Raw genomic sequence first — 27,175 nt, 5'->3', positions numbered from 1 at the left:
GTGTATGTGATGCTTATCAGTGATGAAATTTGATAAAACGTATTATAGCGCCTGATTTTGTATATTGATAACATATTTTACCGCCTCCCTCCGTATACATGCGAAGATAACATTTCCCATCACCCTTCTACCACCAAATCTGATTTATTATTTCTGTTTTTTTGAATAACCAACCAACCATATTTCAAATTTTTCCCACCCTCTTCAGAAATATCTATAAATCGCGGTCGAATGTAAGAAAATCATATTGTGTTATCGTTTATCTTAATTGTGTGTGATTAATGAAGTATAATAGTGCGATATTCAATATGAACATGAATGCAGGCGTGAAAAATGTTAAATTATGAGAATCCATGCGAATCCATGCGATATCCGTCTCAACCTAACTTTGCTGTGCTGGGAACATCTGTATTCAATTTGAGTTTTATAGATAGATATTCATACACATCGGTTGCACATGGATAAACGATCATTACTTGCCAATGGTAATAATAACAACTCAAACTATGTATTTATGGATAGACATCAATAAGTTAACCGATTTTTTATATTTATTCGATGAAATGATATCCTTCATGGATGGTTCATGTAAATCAAAAATTTATTTCAACACAAATTTTAAAATTATAAATTCTAAATGTTTCTCGAAAAATTATCTGTCGATTACGGGTAAAGGTATTAAAGAACATAGAATGGGACATGTATCATTGACAGAAGAAAATCTAATTGTTCTGAAAGAAATGAAATCATGTTTCCTGTAGGCAGCAAAAGAGAAATTGGAAAGTTATAAATTATTGGGTATATAGAGTAAAGAAGTTTACGAAAAAGTACAGGATTTTGTAATAAACAAGTTTTTAATATTACCCGAAAATTAAATGTACTCAATACGAATATATCAGTAATGTCAAAAACATCGACGGCACTAAAAAAATTGTTACTTTCGATTATAAATGTATTATTAAACGTATATGGGATAAATCATAGATGATCTTGACGTTTGTTTTTCGTAAAAAAAAAACAGAGTACAAAAAAAAAACCCAGCACAGGGTGGTCGCGGCACAGTGGTGACGTGGTATAGATGGATCAAGTATAATGATATCTGACAGTGATTAAAATCACTATAAAAAAAAAACGCTTCGATGCAAATCTTTAGATACTGTTTTATTTTAAAAAATTGGTGGACTATTCCAAAAGCTACATGATCTGCTAGTTCATTATTAATATCCTAATTAAGATAAAGTATGTAGAATGAAAAAGGGATTATTAAAAAATATTATTTCTCATAAAAAAATAATGTTGATCCATACACTTTTCAATATGTCATAGCATTTTAAAGTAAAAAATGTAAAATATAAAATCGAAAATTTTCACACAAAAATAGCATTCGGTAGCCATTTTCACCGTGAAGATAAAATAAAGTCCGAAATTTTTTTTTTGCATAATAAAGTATATTACATTAGCTTTAATTTAAGATATATATAAAAGTGTCAGACCTTCCGGAACATTTTCAAAAGTTAAGTTGAAAAAGTTAATTTTTTGTGAAAAAGTTGTCATTTTAAATCCCCTCTTGTGGGCAGGTTAAGGGTTAAATTTATGAAAAAAATATATCAAATGAAAGGTAATGATATTAGAAATCTATATAAAAAAGAATTATATTGATATGTTCATTTTTTAAAAAGTTATGGCACTTTTAAGTAAAAAAAATTGAAAAAATTTCGAAAATTAGCGATTTTTTAATTTGTAATTTTTTTGGAGGTTTCCCCCATTTACGGGGAACGAGGGCATTTTTTTCAATTTTTGAGGATAATGTCTTTGACTAGATACGATTTGTGATCTTTTGACGTATCATTGAAAGAAATCGGTTCGGTGAGAGCTGAGAAAAAGTGGTAACAGACAAAAAAAAAAAAACATATCATAGTAAAACCAATACCTTCTCAGTTTCGCATCGAAGCTAAAAAATGGTACGTGTGTACAACACGGAAGTATAGTTGAGAAGAATCCAGTCGTCATGGCATCGTGTAGTGCCAAATTTGAACAAGCTCATTGGTAGAAAATACAAGAATATTGGTACAGGTTCACAGTGTAGGGTCATTTTGAAAAATAAATATTTCGGTTGATTTTGCAAAAAAAAAAACTATATTATTATATAATTCGAGTCGTGATTATTACATTTTTTTTTTTTCAAAAATCAATTGTTAATTTCATTGGAATATCAAAAAATGTCATGTTAAGGTAGTAACGCATTTTCTAAATTAGTACAGCGATTAAAATCACACACACAATGAATATTGAAGGAAGAAGAGGTAGAGGAAGACCAAAAAAGAGATGGAGGGATGCTATTGAATGCGATTTGAGGACAGCTGATGTGAGCGTAGATGATGTGGGAGATCGTGTCAAGTGAAAGTTCAGGATAAGGGTGGCCGACCCCAAGTAGTTGGGATTAAGACGAGGAAGAAGAAGAAGAAGATTATGATAGAATTACTCTATTGGATGTGACCATTCTGTAATTTTAGAACTTAAAATAATAATAAAATAACAATACTTACATACGATCCTGATTTACACTATTTTTCAATAAACTACGATTTAGAGGAGTACTATTTTTTAAAGGTGTGATATATTATTATTATGTTCAAAATTGAAAGGTTTAAAATGTGGGGTAATATTAACTCTAAATTTTTACAAAGTTAAAAGCTTATAATATATTTTGAAAAAAACTTTGATTTGACACAGTGATTATAATACATATGTATAGATATTATAATATTAAATATAATCGTATCGACTGGCTGATTGAATAACCACGACGACACCAGGATCGGTACAAAATGTTCGATAACGATATTTACGGCTAGTTCGTACAATCTACAGTTGGAACATGTCATCGTCTACACCGACAGACAGACGCGCCATGCGCAGTAGTTTTAAAATGAGATGAACTTTTGTTTTCCTTTTCCATTTTCAAATGAAAAACTTTTCGAAAACTCCATACTTCGTTTGTTAACCTACACTCGCACACACAAACTATAGTGCGAGGCGAACAAAACAACAAAAAAAAACTACCTGAAATTTCGGAGTCTAGGAGGTAGTGGCGGTGGCGCGTGTTATAGCGGACAAAAAAATTCTATCGTTATCGGTGAATCTACTGGTCGTTTTGGAAGTCATTTTTTACAAGCCGATGAAATCCGTCTGGAACCCCGCCGAAGCTCAAAGCTTGGCTTTGATTGCCAGCTTAAAGCCAAAAGAAACATGAGGTTTTTTTTTGTTTTTGATTACCACTGCTTGTCGAGTACTTTGGCCGGTCCGTTACGCTCGGAGTAGATGTACCACTCCGATTGCGGTGACTCCCCCCAAGGGCTACATCGCTTATTCCTAATGTTTTCAATATGTTTTCTTGAAGGGCGGCCGTGGTAGCATGTGTTAATCGTGTCGAGTTCTTTATTACATTGCGTTATTATTGTTACAACGTTCTTAAAACCTCAAATGACATCAGAACCAGTAGCTGGTTGTTGCTCGGTTGGTGGGGGGGAGGTGGGTGTGCATACTTTGAAATGAAAAAAATAAATACTTGCTAATATGTCGATTTCCCACGATATCAGAATGGAGGGCAATGAAAGCGAAAAACCGTACAGTTTTCTGTAAAATCGGCTAATTTTTTAATCGTTCCCAATAATGGTAATGGTTAGGAGATGAGGAGAGAAGGACGCTGGTGCTCACTTTATCGATGGAAATCGTTTCCGTTTAAAATTGCGCTCAATCGCGCACATCACGCCATCAGATTAAAAGTTATCGGTCGATTTTATTTTTTTTTTAACGAGGTAATTATTATTATTATTATTTAAATAAAAAATCAAATCAAAAAAACAACGTTGTCGGGTATGTTTATATTTTCGAAAGCGTTCCTTAACCCTTTCGTAACTCTATTGGTCTATACGGTACTAACAGTTGATAGTTGTCGAATCGTTTGTCGTACTCGTTGTGACGATCTCCAGTTCTGACGTTGACGTGCCGAAGAGATGTACGGAGTATAGATGCGTATGGGAAAGAATACGGGAATTATTGTGAAAAAATCATAATTACCTGCGGTCGCACGTCGTTCGACATACTCGTGAAAATTTCAGAATCATGAACATTATAAATATATAGATAAATACAAAATGGATTTTAGCCGACTGTGGATAAAATCCATTTTGTACGCGCTATTATTTTACACCGACAAGTGGGTCTGTTGAGATATTTTCGGACGCGCTTGTACGACCGTAATTAGATTTTTCCCTAGCGTTTCTGGCCGATTGAATATTTCAACGAATATTTAAATATCGCAAACCTTTAATTTATTAGAAAAGACATTATTGTACAATACGTTAATTATAATATAATTAACAATTTTTTTAGGTTATTTCATCGATGGAAACAACAATTTGATAATAATCATTATACAGTTTTCTCTCTTATTAATGTATGACCTTTTAGTATATAACTCGTGTATTTTTCACTAAAGAGTCGTAACATCTTTCTTTAATGTTTGAAAAAAAATTGTATATTCACTATATAACTATGAATGAATCTATTAACGATAAGCTAACAGTCAGGGAACAAAGTACGTAATTTTTACATAATTATTATAGAATAATAATATATTCAATTTACCTATATAATTAAATATAAGGAACGTATCTTCCTTAAGATCATTTAAGGAAGATCACTTCCTTGTTAGACATGTTATAAATGGCCGTAAAATATGGTGTTGTTGTAACCACATTGCACATATATACATCTCGTTGGGTAGCACCATACAATCAGATGAATAAAGAATTGCGTAAAAAAACTACTATATAATTTTAGGTTCGATGCGAAGCTAATTAAAAATAATCTGAAAAAAGTTGTGTAAGAACATTTATTACTATGTTCTTACCACTTATATTACACACGTTTTATTTCTATTTATTTAATTCGTAATACATATTAATTAGCATAGAGGGAGATGCTGATGTGACAATTCTACTCGTCTGTAGTCCGGAGCTACTGACGTCGAACTAACAAAGGGCAGTTGTGTTTGAGTGGCCGTTATAGACATAGTTTTCAATATTATTACTTTCGTCTTATTTATATTATTTATAACTTAACTTGTTTTATTCAATGACCCGTCTATCGCCAATTGTCATCATAGCCAACCAACTCCGTCTCACTGGATATGCCTACTAACCAACTGTACTAGGATTCAGGTCAGACGTATTGTACATTACATATAACTTATATTTACTAAACATCTAAAATATAACTTTACTTTGTCGTTGACATAAAACAATAGTCTAATTTTATATAATAATCTATCCCCTGTAACTAAGGTACACGATTGCCTGTGTCTCCTTCAGGCAATTAAAACTCATTTAAGGAGATAGGGACGATATTTGGGCAGACGTCGGATAGCTTCCGATTCTTGGTTTTGACCAAGATCCTCAACTATTAAACAAGCCCCTAACATATGGTGGAGGCGCCGGTCTTTGTATTTTAATCGAGTTCCGAGATATACTTTCTATTTTTTTTAAGGCACTCATATACGAAGTCGATTTCCCTAAAGTGTACACGAGTTACAGTTAGATTATTTAAGTAAAATTTTTTATTATTAATATTATAATTTTTTCTGGAATGTCAATTGCTGTTTGAGCGTAATAATAATTTCTACCATTTTTTTTTTTTATATAAGTGTATAATTTATAAAAATATGCAGAATTTTATCAAAACGTTATCATATTCAGGAAATGTGGAAACAGATATTGATAAATATCTTAAGTATTTCGATCGCGTAGCAAAAGCGAATGAATGGGATGATAATAAAAAACTTTCTATGTTACCCTTATATTTACAGGATCATGCACTTAAAATATTTGAATTTATAGAATATCGATCGACAAATTTAACTTGGGAAGATGTTAAACTGTCATTAATTAATTTTAACTCTTACAATAATCTAAATTTAATAAAAAAAAATTTAATTATGATGAAAATGACGGATAGTGAATCGATTAAAAATTTTTTACTAAGAGTAATAGCAGAAANTGAATCGATTAAAAATTTTTTAGTAAGAGTAATAGCAGAAAGTCGTAGGTTTGAAGGTATCATGTCGGAAAAACATATCATAGAGTATTTTTTTAAAGAACTACCAGTTGAAATAATTAATACATTTAGGTCATTCGATAATAGTACTACAGATAAATTAATAGAAAATATTTTATATAAACAAGCCCCTAACAGAGGTGATAGGAAAAAACTTATTTCAAGCTTGAAATCAGTTTAAAAATTTATTTTAGTACAGTATATATCTGTATAATCATTTTTTCATTTTAATCATATAATTTTATTGTGTAATTTAGTATGAAAAAGAATTTTATACTCCTATTAATTTGGAGATATTTAGTTTAAAAAAATCTTTTTGAAGTAGCCAATTTTTACAGTAATGTAATTTTGAGGTATTTAGTAATTATAAGTTTAACAAGATAATCGTGTTCTCGTAACGTCTTAGTCATTAAAATTGATCAAGTGAGAGCTGAGAAAAATGAATGACATACACAAAAATAAACATATTAAAAATAAATAAAAATATAGTAAAATATTTTAATAAGAATAAGACATTTTTTCTCAGGAGTGGAGTCTACCCTCCTGAGAAACTGTGATGGGATTGCTGATACTTATTTTTATATACATATTTTAAAATATGTTTGAAGCTTGGAGTACTTTAGAGGTAACATTACTTTTTTAATATCGGACCATTTTCCTTTACACAGGGGTGGGTTTAAATTTAAAAAAAATAAGTAAAAAGTAGAACTTTTGAAATGTTACAAAAATACTCCGAGCATTAAATATATGTTAAATTAAAGGTTACAATAAATACTATAAGTTCAAAAAAAATGTGTTCTAACACCTTTTCTTCTAGGGGAAAATGGCCGTCAAATTTTAGGAAAAATGTTTTTTTAATGTAAAAATCACTGTTTAACAAGAAATATTTTAATGCTTAAAACTGCCATAAATGTTTGAAAAATAAACAATTTAAAATATTTATTTTTTATATTGAAACCTTATTTATTTTCCTTTTATTTGAAATCATTTTTTTGATATTTTGATCCGTTACCTACCCATACAGAGGGGTTCAAAATGGCAACATTATCAGCTTAATTTTTGAAAATGTTACGACAATATTGACACTTTTATATAAATCTAAAATTAAAGCGTATGTAATATACTTTAATATGAAAAAATAAATTGCAAACGTTATTTTACCTTCATGGTGAAAATAACTACCGTATTCAAGAATATGCTATTTTTGTATTAAAATTCTCAGTTTTGTATTTTATTTTATTTTAAAATCCTTACAAAAGAAGTTCAAAGATAAATATTATATAAATATAATTGACATAGCATATAAAGACAAACCTATTTAAATTTTTTGGCTTCTTTGAAGTCGAGAAAAATAACTTTGAAATTTGATCTAACTTAAATTTAATCAGAAATGAAACCAAGTAGGTGCAAAGGCGTCAAGAAAAAAACAAACTCTTGACGTAGGATTAAAAGTCGGAAATCACACAACCGAGTACTGAGACTGATGTTTGATAATGAATCTTAATGTGCGTTTGAGTCGACTGACCACGATCACCAGGTTCAATGGATTTAAGTAATTGTTGATATAACATAGTTGCATTGTTTATATAATTGTCAAACTCTTAGTCACTAGTGGTGTATGTACTGTCTGACTTCATTTTATTACTTTTTACGGTATTTTTTTTTAAAAATTGATAAAGTGACATACGTTATAAAGTTTTTATTAAAATACCTTAGTTCAATGACATAATAACAATTAATGAAATAAATAATATAATTTATGGCAATATAATCAAATTTAATAGATCATTAATATTTGTGCTTATTTTGATGACGTGTGATATTTTTTTATTTAAAAATGTTTTAATTCAAATAGAATTTTAGGTAAATGCTATTATAAAACATACTCGCGAGTGGATAAATATATTTATTTAAGCATTTTAAGCGAAGAATTACAGAACTTACAAATAACTTCAATATGGTAAGTCATATACAATTTACTAGTCATTAACATAATTTTAAGTCATAACCAATTTTATTATGTAGTTTTAATAAGATTAATTGAAAATATAAATTTATTACTTTTGATAATTGATACTATTGACTTCTGCAGAAATAGTTCAGAAGTTCTAAATAACTTTATGTTTTGACACGAAGAGAAATATAGCTGAAAAATACCTAATTGTTAGGGTAAAATGAATTGACATAGATCCTTCATAATTTGACATTTATTTGTGAAAATAATTTATTTGTTATTTGTGTGCCGAAACATACGTTTCTACCTTCTAGAACAGGCTGATCCAAAAAATGCTATTTATTATAATATGTCAAAAAACCTACTATAGTACTTTTTACACTAATATAGTATTAAAGAAAGTCACCCATTGATAACAATTCAATTAGTATTAGTTAAAGTTAATTCATAAATTTTATTTTTTTATTTTTTTATGTCAAAGCTCGTGATTCTACTTTACTTTGAGTCTATGTGGTGGGCGATCAGGTATTAAAGTTGTATGCGTTCTTTTAATTAAAGGGTTTAGGTTAAGTTTTAAGTAAAATTTAATATAGTGTAAAATTACATAAAATGACCGTTAACACGTTCGCCCCGACAAATTCTTTCCCGATTTTTAAACTTTTTCAAAACCCCGACGTGTACCACCGGTGGACACGGTTACTATGGTGATTGTACGCTATAAAATGGCATTGCGGAGTTTCTGTAAGTGTTATTTACTTTTGACCGAAATTTGATCCGTGCGCCACCGGTGGCCACGTCGGGGCGAACGTGTTAACTTATATTAATTATATATCATGAAGACAATATAAAGTCCGAAATTTATTTTTCTATAATATAGTTTATCACATAAGTTTTAATTTAAGATATATATAAAAGTGTCAAACTTTTCAGAACTATTTCAAGANTATATATAAAAGTGTCAAACTTTTCAGAACAATTTCAAGAGTTATTTTTTTGTGAAAAAGTTGTCATTTTACATCCCCCGTATGGGCATATTAAGTGTCAGATTTATAAAAAATATATACTTAATGAAAGGTAAAGATACCATGCATCTATATGAAAAAATTATATCAATTTGGTCATTTTTGAAAAATTTATGGCAATTTTAAGTAAAAAAAAAATTTTAAAATGTCAAAAATTTTCGATTTTTAGTTTTATAATTTTTTTTTGAGATTTCCCCGATGTATGGGAAACGAGGAAGCTTTTTTTCAATTTTTGAGGGTAATGTCTAAGACTAGAAACGATTTGTGATCTTTTGACGAATCGTTAAAAGAAATCGGTTCCGTGAGAACTGAGAAAAAGTGGTAACAGAAAAAAAAAAAAAAAAAACACATCATAGTAAGACCAATACCTCCTCAGCTTCGCATCGAAATTTAAAAACACATGTAAATGAAAAATATATCAAAAATTAAAATGAAACTCACAAACAATTAATTTTGAAACATATGTAGAAAAAAATGTTCCCGTATATTTCATAATTAAAATTATTTGTTGGGTGGCGGCATAATTAGGTTTGTATAGATTATATGACAGTAATTAACATCACTATCATGAAAAATACACATATTTTTCGACTTATCAATTATCAAGTACTTTTCTGTACATTCGTTATATTTTATTGTTATATTTGTTGATATTAACATTTTTATGCCTTTAGGAGTACGGTCAAGAAATATCTTGTAATAAAAATAAGATAACCAGCATCTTACCCCAAACCATATTTTAAAGTGATTATAACTCTGATACAAAAAGTTCAAAAATTATTATTAGCTTTTCTTAGTTAGATTATTTTCTACTTATTTTTATGTCATCAAATTTAAATAACAATGTGCAGATATTTAGCGTAGTTAGATAAAGCCCGTTCTAATGTAGGAGAGAGCGGGGCAAGCTGACGATTGGGAAAAATAATCTTTATGTATTTAAAGAAATGTTTGCGAAATGTGTATCAAAATATTTTTAAATATATTAATTAAACATTGACAAATTATTCAAAAACAGATTAAATTAACACATATGGTTTTGTTAAATCGCTTTTAAATATACCATTTTTGCAATATAATATTGTTTAACAACGTGAAATTTTCGACTTGAGCGTGAATAAATAACAGTTTATTTTATTAAAATAGCTAAAATACGAGGTATGTTCAATAAATACCCAGACAAAATTTATTCAAAATTATGTTTCAATCTTACAATCTATTTAAATGGATCACCTTCAAAATAGTCTTTTAGCTTCGATACAATGCTCCCAACGGTCTTGCCACTTTTTGAAACACCTTTGAATATCATCCATAGTTATAGACTTTAGCTTTTGTGTCGCGTTATGGATAGTTTCGTTGACGTCCTCGAATCTTTGGCCTTTGAGAATACTTTTTAGTCTTGTAAACACAAAAAATTCACAGGGAGATAAGTCGGGTGAATATAGTGGGTGAGGTAGCACTGGTATATGTTTAGATGCCAAATATTTATGAAGGAAAGTGCTGAATACGCAGGTGTATTGTCATGGTGCAAAAACCACGACTTCGATTTTCACGCTTCTTGCCTTTTATGGCGTACTTTTTCTCTTAATCTTTCTAGTAGTTGTTTATAAAACACTTGATTTACTGTCTGTTTCCTTTAAACTAAAAAAATCGAAAAAAATAATGAGCATTGCTTTAATGTTTATGTTTAATGTTTATTTCATCTTCTTATGAAACCCTCGTACTCATATCTCGAGAGAAAATTAAATTATATCATTTTATTCAATAAACACATAGTAACTCAATCATTCTCATGCTTATACAGGACCAACCAGTAACTAATTTTACTAAATCATTTTAATCGTAGCAATTATAGAAAACTTCCCTTTTACGTTTACATTCATTTTTGAGTTACTGTAAATATAAGAATATTTTCTGTAGAAGAGTATTTGAAAATCGAAACTCACTATTGAATTTATGATATTCTATTGAGTGTAATTGAAAAATATTTGAAAAAAGTGAAAATATTTACAAAGTGTCAGGCACATTTAATCCACAAAGTTTTAGAAAATTGGATAAAAATTCTCAGAAATTAAAATTTTGAACTTGGAATTACGTAAAACGAAAAATTTCTTCAGTTTTTAATGAGACTTTTAATAAACAAGAATCCTCAGAATTAAAAACAATAAAAACAGATTGAGAATTAAAAATAAGGAGGATTTATTTGAATCTTCAATTTCAATACGTTTAGAATTAGATATGATTCCTAATACTTACATCTGTATTAGGAATCATATAGACGCAATTGGAATAAGCTCTAAAATACTGGGTAATTTACTTATCTTTGAAAGGAATTTAATTAAAATATATTAAAAATGTTTTAATAATTTTTATTCGAAATTATTTATGTTTGTTGTTATATTTTGTTAACATAAAATAATATATTAATCTAAATAATTTTACATGTTATAAAGAATTAAAAAATTTTTTTTTGATAAAAGAAAACTAAAATAAACGAATATACTTTTTTTGGTTCTTATGAACAACACAAAGCTCTTTAAATTTTTAATTAGACCTCCTAAAATTTCCCCATCCGGTCTTTTGTGGTTGTTTGTAGGCCGATAAATTGTAATGTCACTAATGCATACCACCGATTGTCGACACCTGAGTTGTTGCACTCCATCGCGACCAGAGAACCAGTCTGGCGCTTATACTAAAGCGGTCCTATAACGGGTGGTGGTGTGTTTCGGTTTTGAGAGCCCTCATCTGAAATCCGTGATTTCTGTTTTTTTTTTTTTTTGTTTACTGTATAATTTTTGGTGTCCACAAGCTAATCAACTTCAGGAGAATGTATTTTTTGTAAGGATGAATACAAAAAAAATCTTAACCAAATTGCATATTAACCACACTATCTTTTGTATTGTAATATTGGTATATTAATTTACTTAATATTGCAATTAAAACTATATTCATGTAAATGTTTGTATTATGATTTTTTTTTACTTTCATACTGCAACTAGTTAAAATTATACTTATAAAATAAGTGCAGAATGTTTTAAATACATGTATATGTATCTAGTTACAAATATATGTCAAATTTAAAATAAGTTTTAATATTTATATAATCTATCTTAATCTAATAAAAACTTTTTTTATGTTAAATTCTCACTGGATATTATTTTTCAGAAAATGTACTTTGCAAATATCATATTATTAGTTGTTCTACAAAAATATGAAAAAGTACTAACCAGCTCTGATTTTCCTAGAGATACATCAATATCTACGAACTCCGATGAACCAGAAAGTAAAATACTTACATTTTGTAATTTTTAATTGAATTATAGTATTATAAACTTAATTTTAATTATTTCAATTAAAATATCATGTAAAATAAGATTCAGAAATTAAGAAAACAACTTAAATGCATTATTAATTTTATATTTAAATAATTTTTTATAATTGTCACCTTTAAACTCAATTTTTTTTTATCGATTAGTCGATGTAATAAACTACTAAACGTTTTGGCCCTACGAAAAATTTGTCGTTATTTTTTAATGTGTTTAATAACATTTGTTTAATTTTTAACTATGTAAAGTTCTACTTTTCTTATTAAATTAACTACCCAAATTCAATTTAATTTGTTAATTTTCTTAAGCCAGATTAAAAATGATTACGCCTTAAAAAAAATGTTCATGTTAAATTGTTTAAAATTAAATTGTTTAATATTTTGTAAAAAACTGTACGTAGGGGAGAGTGTTGTACCTTGAACTAATGTAAATATTTTAAAAAATATTGGGAGAAAAAATCTCATGGATGGAATTTACATCATTAGTCCTACTACAATAAATAATTTAGATAATGATAAGAAAAATGCGCGTATTTTTTTGATAAGTAGCAAACCATTTCTTATCACAAAAAAAACAATTTTAAAAATTTAAAACATATTTTGTTATGTTCTAATTTTTCAACTCAAATTGATAAGGTAAGTGTTAACCTATGTCAATTATTGTATTTAATTGAATGGTGTGGTCCTTTGTTATAATATAAATGTACAAAATGCCCAAAAGAACAATTATTTAAAATAGAACTTGAATGTACCTTGGACCAAAAAAAAAAAATTGTACCTTGGACCATCCATTAATTGTTCATAAATTAATATTTCATTACGAATTATTAATTAATTGCTTGTAGATTAATACATTTAAAATGCATAGAAGCAAACAAGGTATTAAAAGAGTATTACCCAATCAAATATTAAATAATTAACAACTTTTACATGAACATTATTTTAGCTTCGATGCGAAGTTGAGAAGGTATTATTTTACTAAGATGTGTTTTTCTTTTTTTTTGTGTGTCTGTTACCACTTTTTCTCAGCTCTCACCGAACCGATTTCTTTCAATGGTACGTCAAAAGATCACAAATCGTATCTAGTCAAAGACTTTACCCTCAAAAATTGAAAAAAAGCTTCCTCGTTTCCCATAAATCGGGGAAATCTCAAAAAAAAATTATAAAACTAAAAATCGCTAACTTTCGAAATTTTTTCAACTTTTTTTACTTAAAAGAGCCATAAATTTTTAAAAAATGAACATATCAATATAACTCTTTTTTATATAGATGCATAATATCATTACCTTTTATTTGGTATATTTTTTTTATAAATTTAACCCTTAACCTGCCCACAAGGGGGGGTTTAAGATGAAAACTTTTTCACAAAAAATTAACTTTTTCAACTTAACTTTTGAAAGTGTTCCGGAAGGTCTGACACTTTTATATATATCTTAAATTAAAGCTAATGTAATGTTCTGTATTATGCGAAAAAAAAATTTCGGAGTTTATTTTGTCTTCAAGGTGAAATGGCTACCGTATGCTATTTTTGTGTTAAAATTATCCATTTTATATTTTACATTTTTAACTTTATAACGTTATAAATCTTTGGAAAATGTCTGGATCAACACAATTTTTTTATGAGAAATAATAATTTTTAATAATCCGTTTTTCATTCGATATACTTTATCTGAATCAGGATATTAATAACGAACTAGTAGATCATGTTCCTTTTGGAATAATCCACCAATTTTTTAAAATTAAACACTATCTAAAGATTTGCATCGAAGCGTTTTTTTTTGATAGTGATTTTAATCACTGTCAGATATCATTATACTTGATCCAGCTATGCCATGTCACTACTGTGCCGCGATCCCCCTGTGCTGGGTTTTTTTAAATTTGAGTTAGTTTAAAAAGCCAATTTTATCATGCTACAAAAGCAACGAACAGTTGGGTAACACCTGTGTCTTACACGCTTAGGGTACGAGGTTCGAATCCGTCTGTACCTATGAATATTTTGCATTTTTTTTTTGAGTTAAAATAAAATTTTCAAATTATTTGATATTTATCTCATTTAGATTCAATAACTTCAATAAATATAAAGGATCTTATCACTATAGTCTCACCTCATGAGAAGAAATTTATATTCATATAAATATTATTTTACTATGTGGTACTTTTTGTGGCTACGATTTATTTTTCCAACCCTCACTTAACCTACTTTTTTCAACGATACGTCAAATGATTCATTTAAGTTTATGATAATTCAGTTAATGATTAGTTAAAGTTATTAATCTTAAAAATCGAAAAAATATTCCTTATTCAAATAAAAAGTAGCTTAACTAGCTTTTTCCATACACACAATTAAAATCAATGTTGCTATATAAATCATTAATTTAAAAAAAAAATGATTTCACCTGAATTTAATAATGGATCTTAACAATTATAATCAAATTTTATAACACACTCAATTATGTAAATAATTTTAACAACTTTTTTTTTTTAAATATAATAATTAAAATTAATTAAATTCTGAATATATCCATTGTAGAATCTTTTTAAACACCAAAAGTTAACTAGAAATGATTACTGTAATATTTATTTAAGTAATCTATTACGATAAAAGTGTAAAAAAATTGAACTTTTCTGATAAGTGTACTGTATATAGTAATTATAAAATTTCTTGATTGCATATTAATTTTAACAATTTCATTTTTTCTATTTAATAATGTCAATTTCAAACTTGCAAGTTGAGATAAAATTTATGGTAATTAATTCACTTTTTTTTTATTAAATCTTTCACTTTAAAGGACAAAAAAAGTAGGTTCAAATGATTACTTTTTACATATTAAAAATCAATATCAATAATTATTTGAAAACAATTAATTTTAAAAATTATATAATATATAATTAAAAGAATTACTAATCTGGGTATAATTAAGGAAATAGAAGTTGATGTTGTTTTTGTAATTATCTATCAATTTTTTTAAAATTAAACATTAACTACAGATTTGCATCGAAGCGTTTCTTATGATAGTGATTTTAATCACTGTCAAATTAAATCTACACTGGACCCAACTATGCCTTAACCCCACTGTGCTGAATTTTTTTTTAGTTGTGTTTTTTTTATAATAAAAGTTTATTTTTTAAACAAATTTTATTCAGTACATTTTTTTGATTCAAGTAAAATTTAACAAGTTATACGTAAAAACTGATTTTTACCCCTATTTATTAAATGTCAACTCTTCTGCGGCACGGGGAAAAATCATTGGACAATCACAAAACTTCACATAATGTATTTTTTTAACCTATAGAACAATCCTAGGGGGCATCCGGGCAAAAGAAAAAGACTTTGAAATATAAGAGGCACCTTAATGTGACATAGTTGGGTCAAGTATAACGATATCTGTTAGTGATTAAAATTACTATCATAAAAATCGCTTCGATGCAAATCTTTAGATAATGTTTAATTTTAAAAAATTGGTGGATTATTCTAAAAGCTACATGATCTACTATTTCCTTATTTATATCCTAATAACAATAATATATGAATAAATATATAAATTATAATAATCCATACATTTTTCAAAAAGTTATAGCGTTATAAAGTTAAATATATAAAAAATACAACAATATATAAAATAAAGTCCTACATTTTTTTTTACAAAGTAAAATATATTACATTAGCTTTAATTAAAGATATATATACAAGTATCAGACTTTCCGAAAGACTTTCTAAAGGTAAGTTAAAAAGTTCTATTTTTTATATGCATTTTTTAGATATGAATCCCCCTTGTATATAAGGAAATGGTCCGATTTAAAACAAAAATATGTCAAATGAAAGATGTATATAAATACTACTTCTCATAAAAAGATTATATCGATGCATACATTTTTCAAAAAGTTATAGCATAATAATGTTACTAAAAATAATGCTACTTACAAGCTATATGATCTGCTATATCCTTATTAATATCTTTATTAAGATAAAGTATGTCGAATGAAAAAGAGATATAAATATTATTTCTCATAAAAAAAGTGTTGATCCATACACTTTCCAATAAGTTATAACATTATAAAGTAAAAAATGTAAAATTAAAAATCGAAAATTTTCAGACAAAAATAGCATTCGGTAGCCATTTTTATCATGAAGACAATATATAGTCAGAAATTTTTTTTCTATAACATAGTTTATTATATAAGGTTTAATTTATGATATATATAAAAGTGTCAGACTTTCTGGAACACTTTCAAAAGTTAAACTCCTTTATAATGTACTATACATACACATAAATATTATTTATACCAATGTAGGTTGTATAGCATAATTGTAGGTACATATATGTAGGTACTTCTACGAAATATTCGGTAATACCCATGATTAAGGTATGATAGTTTCGATTACATATTGTGATAATGTTTTGTTTATTGGTGATTGTGTACTCGTGTCGACCGTTACGTTTATTTTTTCCTTCGCTTATTTTAAAAACAGTGTAAAATGACAACTTCGGTTAAACGTATGAAAGTGACAGTAGCCATGGAAAAAAAACTCCAAGCTTTATTTCGTATTTATGCTGGTGTATTACTAACAAAAATCGCGCAAGAGTTAGGAGTGGGTAAACAAACCGTTTCTGATTGGAAGAAAAATCGAATAGAAATTGAAAATGTTTGTGTCAAAATGGTGAGCGCAGACAGTTTAGGTAACAGACACACGTTAAAAAAACCAAACTACGAAGCTTTAGACGAGGCCTTGTACATTTGGTTTTGTCAACAACGTGAACAGGGCCTTCCGTTGTCTGGTGTAACTTTACAAGCTATCGCGATAAAATTTAATGAACAATTGAAAGGGGATACTACATTTACTGCTAGTGTAGGATGGTTGTCACAGTAGAAAAATCGACATGGCATTCGTGAACTTGGTGTAAGTGGTGAAATTTTATCAGGTGATAATGTTGCAAGTGAAGACTTCAAAAACAAATTTGAAAAGTTTGTTAGCGTTCAAAACCTAAGGCCTTGTCAAATGCTAACGAAACTGGGTTGAACTACAAAATGCTCTCATAAAAAACATTAGCCTCAAAACTTGATTCTTTAGCCAAAGGATTCAAAGTGAAAAAAGAACGAATAACTTTATTTCCTTGCAGCAACGCTTCTGGTGATTTAAAATTTCCACTTTTGGTGATCGGGAAATCAGCTAAGCCTAGTGCTTTCAAAAACGTTAATATGAGTGCACCTTCAGCTCAATACTCTTCACAAAAATCTGCTTGAATGAACGGAAATATTTTTAAAAATTGGTTTTTTTGAGAAATTTGTGCCTACAATAAGGGAATTTTTGAAACAGAAAAAACTTCCAAAAAAAAGTGTATTGCTTATAGACAACCCTAGTGAAAATGAATTACGAGATGGTGAAATTTTCGTGATATTTTTGACGCCTAACGTGACGTTATTGATACAATCAATTGATCAAGGTGTGATTGAAACGACAAAACGACTTTACAGAAAAAAGTTGATCGTGTTTTTTTTAGAGCAACAAGAAGCGAACCCGTTAGTTAACTTTATGGATCTTTTAATAAAGTAACAATAAAAACTATTCTTTATTTAGTCACAGAAGCGTGCGAAGAAATTAAACAAGAAACACTTCAAAAAAGTTGGAAAAAATTGTGGCCTAATATTTCTCCAGAAAAACAGGACAAGATGAATTAACTTTTAATGAAGACATTGCTTTTATTCAAGTTTTTAAAGAGTTGAAAGGTTGTGCTGACGTGGAAGAAAATTATATTTTTGAATGGATAAACAGTGACACCGATGTTGGTCATCAGGTTCTTAGTGAAGATGACATCGTAAATGCATATATTAAAAACACAAAAATTCACAGTTCAGAAAATGAAGATGATGGTACAGATCAATCAACAGGTCCAACACATGGTGAAGCCAGTGGAATACTGGAGCAGTTGATGACTTACTTCGAGAAACAAAGTGAAACATCTTCTACTGAGTTACTGACTTTAAGGTACAGCGAAATTATGTTATTCTTCACTAATACAAAAAAATATCACGGATTTTTACAAGTGAGTCCAGTTTTATTTTCTTCTAACGTTAAATTTTAAAAAAATTTTCTAATTTTTAATAAATTTGTATTGTCATATGACCACATAATAATAAAATGATGTAATGTAAAATTGTAAATAGAATTAATTTTGAATTTGTATAAAAACATAAAGGTGTTTTTTGTAAATATAAGTAAGTTAAAAAAACGTTCTTCCTTTAAATCCGGATTTTCGATAATCCGGCTAAAGTCCGAATCATCTAGTCCGAATTAGCGAGACTCTACTGTATAATAATAATTATACTGTGTTGGAAAAATTACTGCATTTTTTCTTCATAATAAAAGTAGTGTTGTCATTTAAAAATCTAAAATTGATACAAATTTTAATAATATGAAATGTTGGTAGAAATTTAATTTTTCTTGTGAAACAACCCATCAAAGATCCATAATAATTAAAAAAAAATTCTTTATAATAATTATAATTTTGAGATATTATGTGAGACATAGTTAGCGAATCACTCTCTATATAAAAAATATGATAAAAATAAAGGGATTAAAAAAGCACTCTGGGAACACCATATGATGGATAAAAATAACAGAAATGTGCGCTATTAACAGAGATGAATTGAGGATGGTCTAACATTTATGAGTTTATCCAAAACAATAAAGGACTTTTAACCTATAAACTATTAAAATTTACAATGTTTATAATAATTCTAATTTTCATAAATTATTATTTTTTAGATTGTGCAATATGTCAAGAAATACCTATGGAAGATATATTTAAAACTGAATGTTGTAAAAAGAAATTCCATTTTATATGCATGTATGATTGGTCAAAATATAGTAATGAAAAAGTTTGCCCTTTATGTAATGGCAAATTTGTGGCAGGTATGGAATCTTTTAATATATTTAAATTTACTCTTCAGAAAAATATCAACCTATTTTTAATTTGTAAAATATACATTTTTGAATTTAAGTTTTATAAAGAATTTTCATATAATACAAATAGTTGCATAGTTTTATATATTATAAAATAATTAATGTTATAAAATATTTATATAATTTTTAAAAAATTGATCCTATCTACAAAAAAAAATAATTTTTAACACGCTTATATTAGTTTCACCTGCATGTATGTATGTATGTTTGTAACTCTCCAAACGCCACGCGTTATCGCATATTCCGTCGTCTAGACTAGACTGTCATAACGCATTCACCCCTCCCCACGCCTCGCTCACCACACGACGGCACACTATTCCTATAAAAATTTATTTTTAGTTATCGTACCCGTACACGCGTGCTTGTCATCAATATTATATATATATAAACAAATTTTTATTTTGACTGACCAATACCGCCCGCGTCTAATGCGCCTTACGTATATATATTTATATATTCCTACCACCGTTTATACCTCAGGTATAACGTTAGTCCGACCCGCCCGCCCACAAAATACGGTTATACCTAGTGCATGATACGTTTACGTACTTAAGTTGCATTATTTGTATATATATTCTAATTACTATTAAAATTTATATATTAACACGATTTATTCTAATTAAGAGATATAAAGTATTCATTCCGATTACGAGGGATGATTCCCGTATCGTCATTTTTCGTCACTACCTCCATGTTCCGGGAGTGGGTAATTTACGCGCCTGCTGCTTTCCTTGGATGTGGTAGCCGTTTCTCAGACTCCCTCTCCGGAATCGAACCCTCATTTCTCGTTACCCGTTACAACCATAACTACTATCATAACTTGAAACTAAAAAGTACAAAATAAATATAGTTTAAAAAAACTAAAAAAACACGCTTTTAAAGCACATCGAACTAAAAAGTTAAAAATAATTTTTAAAATAAGCTTAAAACAATAATGAACGAAAAATACTAGTATTATTGTAATAAAAGCGTGGGTGCTTTGTGCCATATTTTTCGTATATTGAGCGCCCGACGCTTTTATTACAATAATACTAGTATTTTTCGTTCATTATTGTTTTAAGCTTATTTTAAAAATTATTTTTAACTTTTTAGTTCGATGTGCTTTAAAAGCGTGTTTTTTTAGTTTTTTTAAACTATATTTATTTTGCTATAAAGTTCAATTACTCATAGAAGTCAAAAAATTGGAACATCAATTAACTTTAATCTTATATTAAATTTAACAAGCATTAATTTGTTATAGTTTAGAAGAATGCGTGTTTTTTTTGATAATTTTAAATACAACGAAATCAACCATTTTTTGAGTTTTTTTCAAGTTAAAGAACATTTTATACATTTAAAATAAGTTTAAAGAAAGCAGGCTATTCGGAACATTTTAAAAATTAAAAAGAAAAGATCTTCATGCATTTTTTTATTTTTACCTGAACTATGTTACGTGATGAAATTTAAAAGAAGTATAATTTCATTAAGTTAATATTCATCACTAATAAAAATTTCATTATGATCTGTTATCAAGAATGTCTTTCATTATGAATTTAAAATTAAAAAATTTAGTGCTGTCGGAATCCAGAGTAGTGTATATAAAAAATTTATTTAGATTAATATTTATTGATATTTGACATATTTGGTATTTGGGATTGAAAATACTCTTTCAAAAACATTGCAATACATTTGAAACAAATTAAAAAAAATATCACATTTATCAAATATTACATTAATTTTGATATAAAAGGTTGATAACTCATAAAAAACAAGCTTTTTTTCTTTATATTAAACAAGATTCAATTTGAAATTATTAAGATTATTGCGAGTATTCTGTTAATATGAAATATACTACAAAATAAGATATTCTTACTCGAATTTTAGTTTAGATTTTTGGCTTCAAAAATAATCCATTATTATTAGAAGTTAAACTTCTCGAATCCAAGTTCACGGATAGTTTTTCTTAGTCATTCATTGCTATAATTTAATGTAGGTTTAAAGAAGTGAGGTTTTATAAAACATTATCAGAAAAAAACCATGCCCTGCACAGTAGGACCACGGCATAGTCGGGACAAGCGACGATGTATATCTGATAGTGATGTTAATCACTATCATGATAAAACGTTTCAATGCAAATCTGTTAAATATTTTTAAAAGATTAATTTAAATAAATTTTAAACTACAATGTTACTAATAAAATGCCTACAAAAATTGTTCAGTGGATTGTTTATTTTTTTAATTGGGATTTTTTTACTTTGACGGCAAATTTACGCTTATAAAACTTTAATTTGGTATAAGTTTGAAGAAAACAAACATCCTGGAACACTTTAAAACATTGAAAGTAAATTTTTTATTTAGGTTTTTTTACTTTGAATATTAATTTTTCATAAAAGATCAATCATCGGACAATTTTTTTTATACTTTATTACATTTTAAAATCTTTAATATGATAAACGTAAAAAATGGTCAGACTTTACAAAACATTTTGAAAAATTGAGTGCGTTAGTGGTTTTTTTCAAAACCTTCATGTACCAAGGCTTTTGCGTTTATCTTTGCTTTTTTATAAAAAACATCCCAAAAAAAAGTATTATATCACTATACACTATTAAAACTTCATTAAAATTAGTGTTTTTGCAGTTTTAAAATGCAAAAAAAAAATTTTTTTTAATAGTGATTTTTAGGGTAACGTTATTTTCAAATATTTTTTAAATTACTAAAATTTAAGCCTTTTTTCAATTTTTGGTAACTGAAGGTTCATTTAAGCTAAAAAAATTGTATTATGATTTTTAGCAGCAGCTTGGTTGAGTCCTAGTCAAATAACTTGACCACTTTTAAACACCTAAACTTTAAATAACTAAAGACAATCAAATTTTTGAATAATAGAGCAAACAAAATGATTTAATAAACTTAAATAAATTTCTTAATTGTAATTTTTTTTTTTAGTATGTAAAATATGTAATAGTGATTGTGATGTAAATGATGATGTAACTGAACTTGAGTGTTGCAAAACTAAGACACATAAAAAATGTATAGATTATAGATTGTCAAATACATCAATTACGTGTCCTAATTGTAACGTAGAATTAGAATCGAGTGAGTATTTGATTATTTTATTCAAACTTAGTTTTTGCATTATTATAACTATTATTTGCTTCAATACCTAGTTGAGAAGCTATTGTTTTCACATTGTCATATTTTTTATTTTACTAATATGTGTCTGTATACGCCATTACTCGAAATATAATGCATCAAAATATCACAAAACGTATATAGTTGAAGCTATTAACACAATAATTTTGAAAAATTGCACTTTTGAACAAATTGCAATTGTTATAAAACAGTCTATGATGATATTTTAACTTTAATGGGAAGCTGTAAAGTATTAATTTTACTATGATTTGTTTTTTTCTTTTTGTGTGGTCTATAAAAATGTTTAGCTCCCACTGGACAGGTTTTTTCAAAAATACACCGAAAGATCAAAAATCTTAACTAATGTAAGACATTACACTCAAAAATTGAAAAATTTTCTCTCGTTCTCCATTACGGCGACTATTCTTCTATATGTTAAAATTACCGTTATTCGTATAAGTTTTACGTCATTTTATTAATTAAATAGTAAACGTATTATAGAGATTTCTAAGAGACCGAAAACCAGATATATTTAAAAGTATATCTAAGAAATTTTAAGGCTGCTCTTTCTAAAAAAAATTTCTAGTTTCCAATGGCTTATGTTAAATTACAATTTCAATGTCATGTTTAGGATATTAATTAACTGAAGAAGTCAGAATAATCGAATTAAGAAAGTGAACTTTCTCCTTTTATTTATTGATTAAAATCACTATCATATAAACGCTTCGATACAAATCTATTGATAGTGTTTAATTTTAAAAAAATTGGTGGATTATTCCAAAAGCTACATAATCTGCTATTTCCTTATTAATATCTTGATTAAGATAAAGTATGTCGAATGAAAAAGAGATATAAACATTATTTCTCTTAAAAAAAGTGTTGATCCATACACTTTTCAATAAGTTATAACACTATAAAGTAAAAAATGTAAAATATAATATCGAGAATTTTCACATAAAAATAGCGTTCAGTAGCCATTTTCACCGTGAAGATAATATAAAGTCCGAATTTTTTTTTTCCATAATAAATTATATTACATAAACTGTAATTTAAGATATATATAAAAGTGTCAGACTTTTCGAAACACTGTCAAGAATTATTTTTTTGTGAAAAAGTTGTCATTTTACATCCTCCGTGTGGACAGATTTATAAAAAAATATATACTAAAAGAAAGTTAAAGACATCATGAATCTATAAAAAAAATTATATTGATTTGGTCATTTTTGAAAAACTTATGGCAATTTTAAGTAAAAAGAAATTTAAAAAATGTCAAAAATTAGCGATTTTTAAATTTGTAATTATTTTTTTTGAGATTTATGGAAAACGAGGAAAATTTTTTCAATTTTTTAGGGTAATGTCTAAGACTAGAAACGATTTGTGATCTTTTGACGTATCATTGAAAGAAATCGGTTTCATGATAGCTGAGAAAAAGTCGTAATAGGCACACAAAAAAAAAAACACATCATAGTAAAACCAATACCTTCTCTACTTTACCACTTTAAGTATAACTACTTTAGTAGAGAATCAATACAAAATATCGTATAATTTTGAGGAATTATTAGTAATGTTTTGCATAGGAACTGAATACTTATCTTGTTCTTAATTATTTTAAATTAAAGATCATTAATGTAAATTATGAGTAAAAAAAATATCCAGATACATCAACCGGTTGTGTCTGGAATCATAATTAGATTGAATTTGGGGATTTTAGACAAAATCGGTCCTTTAAAAGCTAAGAATTCTTAAGCACCTACATAAAAAATGATTAATTACATTAGGTTAAAACCAATATTTTCTCAGCTGCACATCAAAGCTAAAGAAATTATCATTTTGTTAAAAATCAAAATTTAATTTTAAAATAATTTATATTTTTAAGTTATTAATGGCTATTAATAAGTGATGTATTTATTTTTAATAGATAAGATCTAAATAAAAAAATGTGTGGTATATTTTTTCAGATTATGACGGTAAGTTGCTAATTTTTATTTACGTCATCTAAGTATTTATTGTAAATAACACTTAAATTTTACTAGTAATCTGTGATTTAAAGTCAATGATAATGATATTTAATATCATTAAGCTATGTCTTCTGCTGTGCTTTCATTTCAGCTCACTAGTCCATAATCATATTGGTACTTTTCAGAAAAGAAAATGAATTCTATTCAAAAATTGGATTTACTAATCCATAAACTCATTGAAATTAATAACAGAGACCCCCTAAAAATAAATGTTATCATCCTTTACTCCTAATTAATAGTTAATCAAAATCATAAAAGTAACCATTTATATCAATACTGTGTTATAGTATAAATTTATATTAAAATGCAATCTCTTAATTTATTGATGGTCTCATACACAAATGAGAAGATTAGATCAAAACTCACATACGTCAAAAAATACCAAAAAGCTGAAAAAAATTAACCATTAAAAAAAAAAATTAATTTTTAATTATTATGAAAAATAATGAAAATTTTTTTAAACTTATATAACAGCTATATTCTAGTCTACTTAAATTAATTTTTTTATCGCTAGCCACATAAATATAACAAGCAAAAAAAAATGATTTTAAATTTACTAAATTATTGAATATATTATTTAAATAGTTTTAATGGTTGTTGTATTACCATCCATGATTTATTTCGGGCATTATGTTTACTCTATATGATAATGAATCAAAAAAAAAAAACGATTTTACTTCTATTTAGTAGTAGTACTTTTAAACAATGACAATTTTATTGAAGTGTTGACAACCATTTTTAAATTTTTTATTTAGAAAATTTGTCAAAACTTATGTTTGCTTTAATATTTATTTTTATTATAACTTTTTACTCATTTGTGTTAATTAAACAAAATATTAATTCTCCCGGATAGTATTAAATGGTATACTTATATCTGACGGAGAGACCTATACAAATTTACAAATATCTACTAAATGCTTGTCTAAAAATTGATTCCATTATCTTTGCACATAATGGCACGGTGGCTGTGAATTCCAAAATCGTTTATGTATGCAAGTAGTAAATGTGTCAACGTTATAAGTCTAATAGGCGGTACATTGGTAAGCACCGACTCTAGAGATTCTGTATATATTGTGTGTATAATATACGCACTTTATACATATACACTGTATATGTATAAAGTGCGTAAAAATTAGTAAAATTAATGAAGAGAGTATTGATCTATTGCTTTATCGTTCTTTACTCAAATTATAAATTATAAATAATTGGAATAATAAATATTGATTTACTTCGTATTTTGCAGCAAAATGTTGTAATCCAAAGGCAATTCGACAAACCTTTCGATGTTTTAATTTTATTAACTTCGATATTCTAATTCGTACCCTATATTTAATAATTATATTGTTCGCAATTGATTCAATAAGATAAAATCTTTATTTTAATTACTTTTTTGTTAGAAAATTATAATAATAAATCAATACAAATTCTTTCGTATACAGTGACGAGCAAATGTGAACACTAATGAGAAAATTCTAAAAAAGGGTTATAAAATGTTTATAACACATATGTTTTAAATTATTCAAAATTGCATATGTATTTGGAAAACAAAATTGAAGCTCGAATTTTTTCAACAATTCCAGGATTGCGGTCCGACAAGCTGCTTCACGACGACCCAAAAATGTTTGAGTTTTACGAACCGTCTCTGCCAAATTTTCACCATTTTTATAGTGAATTTTAATAATTTCAATGCGTTGTTGAAGCGTGTATCGTTCCATTTTTATTAATGGCGTAGTTTCTATTTGTCAAATGTCAAAAAATAACAGCTTCAAAAGTTACATCTACCGAAGTTTGAGGCTCTCGACAGTCTTTTTCTAGAACCAAGACTTTCAGTCAGAGCAGTATCTATTGATTTTGGTTTCATTCGACCATATTACCTTCCTCCAGTCTTGTTCTGTCCAATGTTTATGATCTTTAGCAAACTTTAGCCTAGCCTTCATATTTTATTTATTCATAATTTATTTGGAAATTGCGGGTATTTTCATTTTTTTGGCACACACAAATATTTATTCCTTAAAAACTCTCGAAGCTTTTTTCACTTTTTTCCCGTGTGTTGTTGCAATATATTGGCCATTGAAGATGAAAATGCTTCTCCCGTCTGTAAAAAGTGAGCAAGTCTTCGCCTATCTTGCGAGGTAGTACACTTAGGTCTTCCTTTTAGTCGGGCTGCAGCGTTAGGACAACCTTTATTTTTTATTTTTTGCACTGCCGCTTGGCTGACGCCACACTGNTTTGCACTGCCGCTTGGCTGACGCCACACTGTCGAGCCATTTCTCTGGTTGATAGACCCGATTATAGCATCGAAACAATTTGTTTCGTTTTTTGAGGAGTAATTTTCATGTTGGTTCCTTTCACTACGAAGACTGGTTCATACTCATTAAAATAAAAGTTTCATATTTTCTTTGTAATAGAAAGAAATGTAAATAATTTAAAAGTAAAAAATCTCTTTTCTCTAGACGCCTAAAAATAACAAGTCAAGAACACGCACTCCGCTTTACGTTTTTATATTGTTTTAATAGCAAGAGCAAAAGCGAGTATTTTTAAATAAATGAACTCTTAGGCCTTTTATCTTTTACGTGACTATTTTTTGCACGTAAACTTTTGTTTTAATCCCTAGAATAAGGATTGTGACTGATGATAGTTATAGATTGGAATTCGATAAAGGCAAACAAA

At 27.5% G+C, this 27,175-nt stretch overlaps 2 protein-coding genes across 3 annotated transcripts in view; both read left to right on the top strand.

Moving 5' to 3' along the window:
* LOC126897391 (uncharacterized) overlaps positions 1-27,175 on the top strand; it is a 112,202-nt gene that overhangs the window by 19,976 nt on the left and 65,051 nt on the right. The window lies entirely within an intron of this gene.
* On the top strand, positions 7,995-24,955 carry LOC126897417 (uncharacterized). 2 transcript variants are annotated; one of them, XM_050670979.1, is made up of 5 exons: positions 7,995-8,077; positions 12,256-12,391; positions 19,182-19,328; positions 22,302-22,451; positions 24,446-24,955. In XM_050670979.1, exons 1-5 carry the CDS (start codon positions 8,075-8,077, stop codon positions 24,484-24,486), a joined length of 477 nt encoding a protein of 158 aa, XP_050526936.1. In that variant the 5' UTR covers positions 7,995-8,074; the 3' UTR covers positions 24,487-24,955. The 2 variants fall into 2 exon arrangements, with proteins under 2 accessions (XP_050526936.1, XP_050526938.1); XM_050670981.1 differs by having other exon boundaries at positions 24,406-24,478.

The sequence above is a fragment of the Daktulosphaira vitifoliae genome, unplaced genomic scaffold, assembly GCF_025091365.1.
Source record: "Daktulosphaira vitifoliae isolate Bord-2020 unplaced genomic scaffold, ASM2509136v1 Scaffold_2, whole genome shotgun sequence".
NCBI lineage: Eukaryota > Metazoa > Arthropoda > Insecta > Hemiptera > Phylloxeridae > Daktulosphaira > Daktulosphaira vitifoliae.
Note: the sequence above shows the minus strand (reverse complement) of the source record. Positions and strands in the feature narration are given on the sequence as shown.

Excerpts from the sequence above, each read along its gene's own strand:
- LOC126897417 (XM_050670979.1), top strand. Across the intron at positions 12,392-19,181 it reads AAGTAAAATACTTACATTTT|ATTGTGCAATATGTCAAGAA; the intron begins GTAATTTTTAAT and ends ATTATTTTTTAG. Across the intron at positions 19,329-22,301 it reads TAATGGCAAATTTGTGGCAG|TATGTAAAATATGTAATAGT; the intron begins GTATGGAATCTT and ends TTTTTTTTTTAG.